Raw genomic sequence first — 14241 nt, forward strand, 5'->3', positions numbered from 1 at the left:
ATGACCTAAATCAAATCCCTTATGACTATACAATGGAAATGACAAATAGATTGAAGGGATTAGATCTGATGGACAGAATGTCTGAAGAACTATGGATGGAGGTTTGTGACATTGTACAGGAAGCAATGATCAAGACCATCCCCAAGAAAAAGAAATGCAAAGAGGGAAAATGGTTGGCCGAGGAGCCCTTACAAATAGCTATGAAAAGAAGAGAAGTGAGAGGCAAAGGAAAAAAGGAAAGCTATACCCATTTGAATGCAGATTTCCAAAGAATAGCAAGGAGAGAGAAGAAAGTCTTCCTCAGTGATCAATGCAAAGAAATAGAGGAAGACAATAGAATAGGAAAGACTAGAGATCTCTTCAAGAAAATTAGAGACATCAAGGGAACATTTCATGCAAAGATGGGCACAATAAAGGATAAAAATGGTATGGATGTAACAGAAGCAGAAGGTATTAAGAAGAAGTGGCAAGAATACACAGAAGAACTGTACAAAAAAGATCTTCATGACCTAGATAATCACAATGGTGTGATCACTCGCCTACAGCCAGACATCCTGGAATGTGAAGTCAAGTCGCTTAGGAAGTATCACTACGAACAAAGCTAGTGGAGGTGATGGAATTCCAGTTGAACTAATTCAAATCCTAAAAGATGATGCTGTGAAAGTGCTGCACTCAATATGTCAGCAAATTTGGAAAGCTCAGCAGTGGCCACAGGACTGGAAAAAGTCAGTTTTAATTCCAATCCCAAAGAAAGGCAATGCCAAAGAATGCTCAAAGTACTGCACAATTGCACTCATCTCACACACTAGTAAAGTAATGCTCAAAGTTCTCCAAGTGAGGCTTCAACAGTTCATGAACTGAGAACTTCCAGATGTTCAAACTGGATTTATAAAAGACAGAGGAATGAGAGATCAAATTGCCAACATCTGCTGAATCATCAAAAAAGCAAGAGAGTTCCAGAATGACATCTACTTCTGCTTTATTGACTATGCCAAAGCCTTTGACTGTGTGGATCACAACACTGTGGAAAATTCTTAAAGAGATGGGAATACCAGACCACTTTAACTGCCTCCTGAGAAATCTGTATGCAAGTCAAGAAGCAGCAGTTAGAACTGGACATGGAACAACAGACTGGTTCCAAATTGGGAAAGGAGTACGTCAAGGCTGCATATTGTCACCCTGCTTATTTAACTTGTATGCAGAGTACGTCATGAGAAATCCTGGACTGGATGAAGCACAAACTGGAATCAAGATGCCAGGAGAAATATCAATAACCTCAGATATGCAGATGACACCACCCTTATGGCAGAAAGTGAAGAAGAACTAAAGAGCCTCTTGATGAAAGTGAAAGAGGAGAGTGAAAAATTTGGCTTAAAACTCAACATTCAGAAAACTAAGATTGCGGCATCTGGTCCCATCACTTCATGGCAAATAGATTGGGAAACAATGGAAACAGTGTCAGACTTTAATTTTTGGGGTTCCAAAATCATTGCAGATGAAATTAAAAGACACTTACTCCTTGGAAGAAAAGCTATGACCAACCTAGACAGTTTATTCAAAGGGAGAGACATTCCTTTGCCAACAAATATCCATCTAGTCAAAGCTATAGTTTTTTCAGTAGTCATGTATGGATGTGACAGTCGGACTATAAAGAAAACAGAGCACCAAAGAATGGATGCTTTTGAACTGTGGTGTTGGAGAAGACTCTTGAGAATCCCTTGGACTACAAGGAGATTCAACCAGTCCATCCTAAAGGAAATCAGTCCTGAATATTCATTGGAAGGACTGATGCTGAAGTTCAAACTCCAATACTTTGGCCACCTGATGCAAAGAACTGATTCATTTGAAAAGACGCTGATGCTGGGAAGCATTGAAGGTGGGAGGAGAAGCAGATAGCGGGATGAGATGGTTGGATGGCATCACTGACTTGATGGACACAAGTTTGTGTAAACTACGGGAGTTGTTGATGGACAGGGAGGCCTTATGTGCTGTAGTCTGTGGGGTCACAAAGAGTTGGACACTAGTGAGTGAGTGAACTGAACTGAAGTCAGCTCACTCCCAAGAGAGAAGCTGGGTAGGTGTGGATTTTTGCTGAGCATGACCAGATCTTAATTATTTTATTTTCTCCCCACCTTTGGAATTTAGGTGCATATAATCAAATTAGTATAATCTTTGATCCATGACACCTTGTAACTATTAGTCCATGGTGGCTAGCATTTATTTATTTAGATAGTTTGATCGTTATTTTCAATAATGAAATTTATACCTTGTAACTCATCATCTAAAATAAAACTAAAAATGGAGCAGTTTTTTATTCCTAATCATGCACTCTTTCTCAGCCCATCCTGCTGTTTTTCTCACCCTAGAAGCATCGTCCTGATATATATAGTTTCCTAGTTTGCCAGTGGAATACATCTCCCTACCTCCCCAGGGACAGAATGAGCAAAGCAGGAAAAGAGGGAGCAGAAGTGAGCTTAATGAAGATGATACTTCAAGGAAACCAGGAGGGAGGGACAAGGGCTAACTTCTACCAGATGGTGTTGAAACTTGTATGTTTCCTTATTTTTTCAGAATACAGAGTGTCCCTAGCAACTAAATATATGCCAGTTATACTTTCATAGGATCATTCCAAGTGTTTAGAATTTGAAGAGCTATTCTTTTTATTTACATAAAACAATTTTTGTCATAGTGAGCCCATGATGATGATACTGGGCATCCACAAACCTGGTATCTTCAAACCCACCTTCTCATTCTGTTCCTTTTTTAAAGTCCAAGTTTCGTTTCACATGCTGAGACTTTTTTAAACATAAAAGCAATCTTTCTGTGGTTAAACTCCCTTAATTTTGAATTTTAAAATTTATTTTCTTGCAGAAGTGAAAGAGTCCTTTCAAAAACTGAATCATACCATTTAAGAATTGATCTGATCTAATATCTCCCCTGGTAGTAAATTAATAACAAAGGGAAGTATAATTACAGATTCAAGTTTTATATATATTTTTTATTTTTTAATATAAAGTTATTTATTTTAATTGGAGGCTAATTACTTTACAATATTGTATTGGTTTTGCCATACATTGACATGAATCCACCATGGGTGTACACGTGTTCCCCATTTTGAACCTCCCTCCCACCTCCCTCCCCATACCATCCTTCTCAGTCATTCCAGTGAACCAGCCGCGAGCACCCTGTATCATGCATCGAACCTGGACTGGCGATTCATTTCACATATGATATTATACATATTTCAGTGCTATTCTCTCAGATCATCCCACCCTCGCCTCTCCCACAGAGTCCAGAAGACTGTTCTATACATCTGTGTCTCTTTTGCTGTCTCGCATACAGGGTTATCGTTACCATCTTTCTCAATTCCATATATATGTGTTAGTATATACTGTATTGGTGTTTTTCCTTCTGGCTTACTTCACTCTGTATAATAGTCTCCAGTTTCATCCACCTCATTAGAACTGGTTCAAATGTCTTCTTTTTAATGGCTGAGTAATACTCCATTGTGTATATGTACCACAACTTTCTTATCCATTCAGCTGCTGATGGGCATCTAGGTTGCTTCCATATCCTGGCTATTATAAATAGTGCTGCAATGAACATTGGGGTACACGTGTCTCTTTCAATTCTGGTTTCCTTGGTATGTATGCCCAGCAGTGGGATTGCTGGGTCATAAGGCAGTTCTATTTCCAGTTTTTTAAGGAATCTCCACACTGTTCTCCATAGTGGCTGTACTAGTTTGCATTCCCACCAACAGTGTAAGAGGGTTCCCTTTTCTCCACACCTTCTCCAGCATTTATTGCTTATAGACTGTTGGATAGCAGCTATTCTGACTGGCATGAAATGGTACCTCATTGTGGTTTTGATTTGCATTTCTCTGATAATGAGTGATGTTGAGCATCTTTTCATGTGTTTGTTAGCCATCTGTATGTCTTCTTTGGAGAAATGTCTGTTTAGGTCTTTGGCCCATTTTTTGATTTGGTCATTTATTTTTCTGGAATTGAGCTTCAGGAGTTGCTTGTATATTTTTGAGATTAGTTGTTTGTTGCTTCATTTGCTATTATTTTCTCCCATTCTGAAGGCTGTCTTTTCACCTTGCTTATAGTTTCCTTTGTTGTGCAAGAGCTTTTAAGTTTAATTAGGTCCCATTTGTTTATTTTTGCTTTTATTTCCAATATTCTGGGAGGTGGGTCATAGAGGATCCTGCTGTGATTTATGTTGGAGAGTATTTTGCCTATGTTCCCTTCTAGAAGTTTTATAGTTTCTGGTTACATTTAGATCTTTAATCCATTTTTAGTTTATTTTTGTGTATGGTGTTAGAAAGTGTTCTAGTTTCATTCTTTTACAAATGATTGACCAGTTTTCCCAGTACCACTTGTTAAAGAGATTGTCTTTTCTCCATTGTATATTCTTGCCCCCTTTGTCAAAGATAAGGTGTCCATATGTGCGTGGATTTATCTCTGGGCTTTCTATTTTGTTCCACTGATCTATATTCCTGTCTTTGTGCCAGTACCATACTGTCTTGATGACTGTGGCTTTGTAGTAGACCCTGAAGTCAGGCATGAGTTTTTAATGTCATTGAATATCTGTGATCTACATGACTTTGAAGGCAAAGAAGACTTTGAACCCTGGCTCTGCAGCTTACTGTCTGTGCAGCCTTACAGTGGCACTTGATGTCAGAGCCCCCGTTTCACCATTTTTATTTGGATAATAACAACATAAATATGTTGCATATTACATACTCATTTCAAATATGTTAACATATAACATAAATAATAACACCTATATGATGCATATGATACCACTCTAATGGCAGAAAGTGAAGAAGAACTAAAGAGCTTCTTGACAGTGAAAGAGGAGAGTGAAAAAGCTGGCTTAAAACTCAACATTCAAAAAACTAAGATCATGGCATCCAGTCCTGTCACTTAATGACACATAGATGGGGAAAATGTGGAAGCAGTGACAGACTTTATTTTCTTGGGCTTCAAAAATCACTGTGAATGGTGACTGCAGCCATGAAATTAAGACACTTGCTCCTTGGAAGGAAAGCTATGACAAACCTAGACAGCAAATTAAAAAGCGAAGACATTACTTTGCCAACAAAGGTCCATGTAGTCAAAGCTATGGTTTTCCATTAGTCATGTATGGATGTGAGAGCTGTACCATAAGGAAGGCTGAATGCAAGAGAATTGATGCTTTTTAGTTGTGTTGCTGGAGAAGACTGTACAGAGTCACTTGAACAGCAAGGAAAACAAACCAGTCAATCCTAAAGGAAAACAGCCCTGAATATTCATTGGAAGGACTGATGCTAAAGCTGAAGATCCAGTAATTTGGCCACCTGATGTGAAGAACCAACTCATCAGAAAAGACAGTGATGCTGGGAAAGATTGAGGGCCAAAGGAGAAGAAACTGACAGATGATGAGATGGCTAGATAGCATCACCACCTCAATGGTGGACATGAATTTGAGCAAACTCCAGGGACAGTGAAGGACAAGGAAGACTGGTATCCTGCAGTCCATGGGATCGGAAAGAGTCAGACAAAACTTAGCGACTGATAAACAACAATCCGATGTTTCCATGCTACTACTCTTCAGATCAGATCAGATCAGTCGCTCAGTCGTGTCTGACTCTTTGTGACCCCATGAATCACAACACGCCAGGCCTCCCTGTCCATCACCAACACCCGGAGTTCACTGAGACTCAGGTCTATCGAGTCAGTAATGCCATCCAGCCATCTCATCCTCTGTCGTCCCCTTCTCCTCTTGTCCCCAATCCCTCCCAGCATCAGAGTCTTTTCCAATGAGTCAACTCTTCGCATGAGGTGGCCAAAGTACTGGAGTTTCAGCCTTAGCATCATTCCTTCCAAAGAAATCCCAGGGCTGATCTCCTTCAGAATGGACTGGTTGGATCTCCTTGCAGTCCAAGGGACTCTCAAGAGTCTTCTCCAACACCACAGTTCAAAAGCATCAATTCTTAAGTGCTCAGCCTTCTTCACAGTCCAACTCTCACATCCATACATGGCCACAGGAAAAACCATAGCCTTGACTAGAGAACCTTTGTTGGAAAAGTAATGTCTCTGTTTTTGAATATGCTATCTAGGTTGGTCATAACTTTCCTTCAAAGGAGTAATTTCATGGCTGCAGTCACCACCTGCAGTGATTTTGGAGCCCAGAAAAATAAAGTCTGACACTGTTTCCACTGTTTCCCCATCTATTTGCCATGAAGTGATGGGACCGGATGCCATAATCTTCATTTTCTGAATGTTGAGCTTTAAGCCAACTTTTTCACTCTCCTCTTTCACTTTCATCAAGAGGCTTTTGAGTTCCTCTTCACTTTCTGCCATAAGGGTGGTGTCATCTGCATATCTGAGGTTATTGATATTTCTCTTGGCAATCTTGATTCCAGCTTGTGTTTCTTCCAGTCCAGCGTTTCTCATGATGTACTCTGCATAGAAGTTGAATAAACAGGGTGACAATATACAGCCTTGACGAACTCCTTTTCCTATTTGGAACCAGTCGTTGTTCCATGTCCAGTTCTAACTGTTGCTTCCTGACCTGCATACAAATCTCTCAAGAGGCAGATCAGGTGGTCTGGTATTCCCATCTCCTTCAGAATTTTCCACAGTTTATTGTGATCCACACAGTCAAAGGCTTTGGCATAGTCAATAAAGCAGAAATAGATGTTTTTCTGGAACTCTCTTGCTTTTTCAATGATCCAGCGGATGTTGGCAATTTAATCTCTGGTTCCTCTGCCTTTTCTAAAACCAGCCTGAACATCAGGAAGTTCATGGTTCACATATTGCTGAAGCCTGGCTTGGAGAATTTTGAACATTACTTTACTAGCGTGTGAGATGAGTGCAATTGTGCGGTAGTTTGAGCATTCTTTGGCATTGCCTTTCTTTGGGATTGGAATGAAAACTGACCTTTTCCAGTCCTGTGGCCACTGCTGAGTTTTCCCAATTTGCTGGCATATTGAGTGCAGTACTTTCACAGCATCATCTTTCAGGATTTGGAATAGCTCAACTGGAATTCCATCACCTCCACTAGCTTTGTTCATAGTGATGTTTTCTAAGGCCCACTTGACTTCACATTCCAGGATGTCTGGCTCTAGGTCAGTGATCACACCATCGTGATACTCTTAGGAGAAACTAAATCAAGCACGAAGAACAATGAATGCCTGAAACCCACTTGGTGAAGCTGAACATCTTGTAGGTTCAGTTTATATTTTCTGGGTATTAGGACCTTTGTTCCTGATCCGTATTTACAGTCCTAACAGTATCACTAGCAGTTGGTTTTATTTAACAGAATACATAACCCTGTTTGCCAAACATTATTTTAAGTCCCTTACAAATATTGACTCATTTCATCCTCATAGCACTCTGTTTATTATATCTGTACATTTTTCGGACATCACAAACATATCATGCTTTCTTTATAGAAGCTCCTAATATCGTTTCTATTTAGGAGATGAGTAAATCAAAAGCACACACATATTATAAAACAGAAACAAGTCTCCTAATCAGGTCTGCTGCTCTGTGTTTGAGTGTGCACATGTGTGTGTGTGTGTGTGGGCACATGCGTGCACATGTGTATAAACAGATCTGGATCAAATGCTCTTTGTGCCACAAAGAAACCCAAGCTTACCTTCAAGCCCCTGCCTCCTTTGGGTGCCACTTGAAACTTTCATTAACCAGGTTTCTGTAATTTTTAGCTTGTAAAATTTTTTTCCTGTTCTGTTATTAACTTTGAAGCAGAGCACTACTCTCAGTATCTTACTTGAAATGTTTGTCACCAGATCCCACAAGTGTGATATGGGGAATGAGAGATTTTATACGTTTGTGTATATATTGGTGTATTTTTTAGTTTCTTATGAACATACTTAAGGCAGATATTGCCTAAACCAGTGTTTTCTTAGTCACAGGGTACTGAGATGCAGGATATAAGAAATGGTATTTGAAAACCAAGGTACCCACTGTACATCCTCTGGCAGAAGCAAAGGAGCTCACAATTAGTTACTAAGCTGCAGAATGTTAAATCATCCAAAGGACTTTAAATGATGTGGAAAATGACAATATTGTGAGAAGTTCTATGTACTTGAACTAGCATTCAATGATCTAAAGACATAATAGGGCTTTTAAAAATTAGATTCATATTATTTATGTGATGATGGCAAAATATATCCATGAGGCTTTTTCCAGGGTGACATTTTTTAATACCAATTAAAAATTTAAAAAAAAAGCATTTTCTCACTGAACTCTCATGTAAATAAAAGAAATTCTGTGTTAACAATTTGCAGTTGTCTTCATTCATGAGAAATTGTGTACATTTAGAACATGAAATTATTGGTTATCCAGCAAGGTTTTACAGTAAGGTATTTGGATGGAAGTATTGCACAATTGTTAGAACTGGAGTTTTTCTGTCAGAACATCCTGCAGGATACAGGCTAATTCATTCAGCAAGTACTTTTTGGGCATCTACTGTGCGCTTAGATTCTGAGACTGTGGTACCATATAGAGCAGAAGTAATCAGGTAATAGTACTTGCCATGATGCATCTTGTGCTTGTGCTTCTAGCCCAGCATTTCTCATGATGTACTCTGCATATAAGTTAAATAAGCAGGGTGACAATATACAGCCTTGACATACTCCTTTTCCTATTTCAAACCAGTCTGTTGTTCCATGTCCAGTTCTAACTGTTGCTTCCTTACCTGCATATAGGTTTCTCAAGAGGCAGTTCAGGTGGTCTGGTATTCCCATCTCTTGAAGAATTTTCCAGTTTATCGTGATTCACACAGTCAAAAGCTTTGGCATAGTCAATAAAGCAGAAATAGATGTTTTTTTCTGGAACTCTCTTGCTTTTTCCATGATGAAGTGGATGCTGGCAATTTGATCTCTGGTTCCTCTGCCTTTTCTAAAACCAGCTTGAACATCTGGAAGTTTATGGTTCACGTATTGCTGAAGCCTGGCTTGGAGAATTTTGAACATTACTTTACTAGTGTGTGAGATGAGTGCAATTGTGCTGTAGTTTGAGCATTCTTTGGCATTGCCTTTCTTTGGGATTGGAATGAAAACTGACCTTTTCCAGTCCTGTGGCCACTGCTGTTTTCCAAATTTGCTGGCATATTGAGTGCAGTACTTTCACAACATCATCTTTCAGGATTTGAAGTAGCTCAACTGGAATTCTATCACCTTCACTAGCTTTGTTCATAGTGATGCTTTCTAAGGCCCACTTGACTTCACATTCCAGGATGTCTGGCTCTAGGTCAGTGATTGCAGCATCGTGATTATCTTGGTCATGAAGATCTTTTTTTGTACAGTTCTTTTGTGTATTCTTGCCATCTCTTCTTAATATCTTCTGCTTCTGTTAGGTCCATACCATTTCTGTCCTTTATCGAGCCCATCTTTGCATGAAATGTTCCCTTGGTATCTCTAATTTTCTTGAAGAGATCTCTAGTCTTTCCCATTCTGTTGTTTTCCTCTATTTCTTTGCATTGATCGCTGAGGAAGGCTTTCTTATCTCTCCTTACTATTCTTTGGAACTCTGCATTCAGATGCTTATATCTTTCCTTTTCTCCTTTGCTTTTTTTTCTCCTCTTTTCACAGCTATTTGTAAGGGCTCCTCAGCCAACCATTTTCCCTTTTTGCATTTCTTTTTTTTGGGGGATGGTCTTGATCACTGCTTCCTGTACAATGTCATGAACCTCCATCAATAGTCATCAGACACTCTATCAGATCTAGCCCCTTAATTCTATCTCTCACTTCCACTGTATCAGTTCAGTTCAGTTGCTCAGTCGTGTTCGACTGTTTGTGACTCCATGAATCGCAGCATACCAGGCCTCCCTGTCCATCACCAACTCCCGGAGTTCACTCAGACTCACATCCATCGAGTCAGTGATGCCATCCAGCCATCTCATCCTCTGTCGTCCCCTTCTCCTCCTGCCCTCAATCCCTCCCAGCATCAGAGTCTTTTCCAATGAGTCAACTCTTTGCATGACGTGGCCAAAGTACTGGAGTTTCAGCTTTAGCATCATTCCCTCCAAAGAAATCCCAGGGCTGATCTCCTTCAGAATGGACTGGTTGGATCTCCTTGCAGTCCAAGGGACTCTCAAGAGTCTTCTTCAACACCACAGTTCAAAAACATCAATTCTTCGGTGCTCAGCCTTCTTCACAGTCCAACTCTCACATCCACACATGACCACAGGAAAAACCATAGCCTTGACTAGATGGACCTTTGTTGGCAAAGTAATGTCTCTGCTTTTGAATATGCTGTCTAGGTTGGTCATAACTTTCCTTCCAAGGAGTAAGCGTCTTTTAATTTCATGGCTGCAGTTACCACCTGCAGTGATTTTGGAGCCCAGCAAAATAAAGTCTGACACTGTTTCCACTGTTTCCCCATCTATTTCCCATGAAGTGATGGGACCGGATGCAATGATCTTCATTTTCTGAATGCTGAGCTTTAAGCCAACTTTTTCACTCTCCACTTTCACTTTCATCAAGAGGCTTTTGAGTTCCTCTTCACTTTCTGCCATAAGGGTGGTGTCATCTGCATATCTGAGGTTTTCAATATTTCTCCCGGCAATCTTGATTCCAGCTTGTGTTTCTTCCAGTCCAGCTTTTCTCATGATGTACTCTGCATATAAATTAAATAAGCAGGGTGACAATATACAGCCTTGACGTACTCCTTTTCCTATTTGGAACCAGTCTGTTGTTCCATGTCCAGTTCTAACTGTTGCTTCCTGACCTGCATACAGATTTAGGTCATACCTGAGTGGTCTAGTGGTTTTCCCTACTTTCTTCAATGTAAGTCTGAATTTGGCAATAAGGAGTTCCTGATCTGAGCCACAGTCAGCTCCTGGTCTTGTTTGTGCTGACTGTATAGAGCTTCTCCATCTTTGGCTGCAAAGAATATAATCAATCTGATTTTGGTGTTGACCATCTGGTGATGTCCATGTGTAGAGTCTTCTCTTGTGTTGTTGGAAGAGCATGTTTGCCATGACCAGTGCATTCTCTTGGCAAAACTCTATTAGCCTTTGCTCTGCTTCATTCCATATTCCGAGATCAAATTTGCCCATCACTCCTGCCCATCACTCCAAATTTGCCCATGACTTCCTGCTTTTGCATTCCAGTCACTTATAATGAAAAGGACATCTTTTGGGGTTGTTAGTTCTAAAAGGTCTTGTAGGTCTTCATAGAACCGTTGAACTTCAGCTTCTTCAGCATTACTGGTTGGGGCATAGTCTTGGATTCCTGTGATATTGAATGGTTTGCCTTGGAAACGAACAGAGATCATCTGTCATTTTTGAGATTGCATCCAAGTACTGCATTTTGGACTCTTTTGTTGACCATAATGGCTACTCCATTTCTTCTAAGGGATTCCTGCCCACAGTAGTAGATATAATGGTCATCTGAATTAAATTTACCCATTCCAGTCCATTTTAGATGCACAAGCTGGAATCAAGATTGCCGGGAGAAATATCAGTAACCTCAGATATGCAGATGACACCACCCTTATGACAGAAAGTGAAGAGGAACTAAAAAGCCTCTTGATGAAAGTGAAAGAGGAGAGTGAAAAAGTTGGCTTAAAGCTTAACATTCAGAAAATGAAGATCATGGCATCCGGTCCCATCACTTCATGGGAAATAGATGGGGAAACAGTGGAAACAGTGTCAGCCTTAATTTTTTTTTTGGGGGGGGGGCTCCTAAATCACTGCAGATGGTGATTGAAGCCATGAAATTAAAAGATGCTTACTCCTTGGAAGGAAAGTTATGACCAACCTAGATAGCATATTCAAAAGCAGACATTACTTTGCCAACAAAGGTCCATCTAGTCAAGGCTATGGTTTTTCCATTAGTCATGTATGGATGTGAGAGTTGGACTGTGAAGAAAGCTGAATGCTGAAGAATTGATGCTTTTGAACTGTGGTGTTGGAAAAGACTCTTGAGAGTCCCTTGGACTGCAAGGAGATCCAACCAGTCCATTCTAAATGAGATCAGCCCTGGGTGTTCATTGGAAGGACTGATGGTAAAGCTGAAACTCCAATACTTTGGCTACCTCATGCAAAGTGTTGACTCATTGGGAAAGACTCTGATGCTGGGAGGGATTGGGGGCAGGAGGAGAAGGGGACGACAGAGGATGAGAGGACTGGATGGTATTACCGGCTCGATGGACATGAGTTTGAGTGAACTCCGGGAATTGGTGATGGACAGGGAGGCCTGTCTTGCTGCGATTCATGGGATCACAAAGAGCTGGACACGACTGAGTGAATGAACTTAACTGAACTGATGATTGGTCTTGCAATCTAATTGATGGAAGAGGTGATGATGACCAATTATTCATAAATAAAATTTATTTTTAATACTTCAGAGGAAAGTTTTATGGGCTATGCTCTGCTAGTGTGTAATCTGGTCTGGGAAGGTTAGCAGGGTAGTGCTGAGATGGGGTTAGGATGACTTCACAATTCTTATCAAAAAGCTAAGTGAAGTCCACCCATCTTTAGCATGTTTCCATTGAGGCATTTTCCCTAAAGGAATAATTCAAAACATGTTATGCATTTTTTTCTATAAGGACAGGACATTGTTTTTATTATAGAAATGTTGGAAACATCTTAAATATTCAAAATTAAGCAATTAGTTAACTTTATTATGTTTTTAGAAATTGTATTGACTACTGAAAATAGTTTAACAATGTAAAAATGTTTTTATTGTAATAAAAATGCATAGTAAAAAGAGTATCTATAAAATAATATATTAAATGCCTTCATCTTTATCCCAACTCTGTTTTTCTAGTTCTTCAATATATTCTTTGATTTCAAGTGTATCAATAGTCATATTAACAGCAATCCTAATGCCTCTTCATACTAGCTCCTGTTTAGCATCAAGTACTTTACATCCATTATTTCAATGGATTGTATGTAAAAGTGAAATAGGTATTATTATATTTATTTGTTTTTTGTATACTGAAACTTTTACATGTGTCACCAATGATATGTATTCCCTGTGTAACAAAGAATTGTTTCAATAACCCTACTGTTTACTATCGGAGAAGGCAATGGCAACTCACTCCAGTACTCTTGCCTGGCAAATCCCATGGATGGAGGAGCCTGGTAGGCTGCAGTCTATGGAGTCGCTAGGAGTCGGACACGACTGAGTGGCTTCACTTTCACTTTCATGCACTGGAGAAGGAAATGGCATCCCACTCCATTGTTCTTGCCTGGAGAATCCCAGGGACGGGGGAGCCTGGTGGGCTATCGTCTCTGGGGTCGCACAGAGTCGGACATGATTGAAGCGACTTGGCAGCAGCAGCAGCTATTTACTATGAATTTCCTTATTGCTGTTTTATCTAAGAGAAATCTCTCTCTCTCTCTCTCTCTTTTTTTTTTTTGTGTGACAGCATTCTGCGAAGAAGGCTGCAGATACGGTGGAACATGCATGGCTCCCAACAAATGTATCTGTCCTTCTGGGTTCACAGGAAGCCACTGCGAGAAAGGTAAGGAAGCTCTTTCTCTAGGACTGTAGTACTGTGGATTGACCTGATACATTGCATTGTGTTGGTGGATGTGGCTCTACCAAAGCTGAGTACCTTTTGATTACTGTGTCATAGACATCCTCCCTCTGAAAACAGAACTTAATCTGCCCTCTCTCCACTGTGTCTAATTTAGCAAAGTTGAATCTTTTCCCTGCTACCATTTGCAGTGTGCATTTTATTTTATTTTATTTTATTTTTTTTCTCTAATTTTATTTTATTTTTAAACTTTACATAATTGTATTAGTTTTGCCAAATATCAAAATGAATCCGCCACAGGTATACATGTGCTCCCCATCCCTTTAGCACTAATTAGATATAAAGCCTGGAGAAGGAAATGGCAACCCACTTCAGTGTTCTCACCTGGAGAATCCCAGGGACAGGGGAGCCTGGTGGGCTGCCATCTCTGGGGTTGCACAGAGTCGGACACGAATGAAGTGACTTAGCAGCAGCAGCAGCAGATATAAAGCCTGACAAACTGACCTGCCCCACTTATCATCTATTGGGTAGCAACACAGGCAACCACTAGAGCTGTAACAATCTGCTGTGTCCACGGAATGTAAATTCGAACCACATACTCCTTGAGTAATAGCGCATTAAATAACTCCAGCAGCAGGTTTATTGGTGTGCTTGCAATTTTATTCTAACAGTGGTTTACTAAGAACGTTATCATTCATGGACCTGATATTATAAGCCAGTTACTATTAATAAGAGTCCA

At 40.0% G+C, this 14241-nt stretch overlaps 1 protein-coding gene across 3 annotated transcripts in view; it reads left to right on the forward strand.

Annotated features, from left to right (window-relative positions):
• Nucleotides 1-14241, forward strand: part of NELL1 (neural EGFL like 1) — a 1041756-nt gene that overhangs the window by 785598 nt on the left and 241917 nt on the right. For all 3 annotated transcript variants that reach the window (XM_027532215.1, XM_027532213.1, XM_027532214.1), the window contains one exon: nt 13392-13487. In XM_027532215.1, the coding sequence (XP_027388016.1) occupies nt 13392-13487 (96 nt within the window). The remainder of the gene's footprint in view (nt 1-13391; nt 13488-14241) is intronic.

The sequence above is a fragment of the Bos indicus x Bos taurus genome, chromosome 29 (genome assembly GCF_003369695.1).
Source record: "Bos indicus x Bos taurus breed Angus x Brahman F1 hybrid chromosome 29, Bos_hybrid_MaternalHap_v2.0, whole genome shotgun sequence".
Lineage (NCBI taxonomy): Eukaryota > Metazoa > Chordata > Mammalia > Artiodactyla > Bovidae > Bos > Bos indicus x Bos taurus.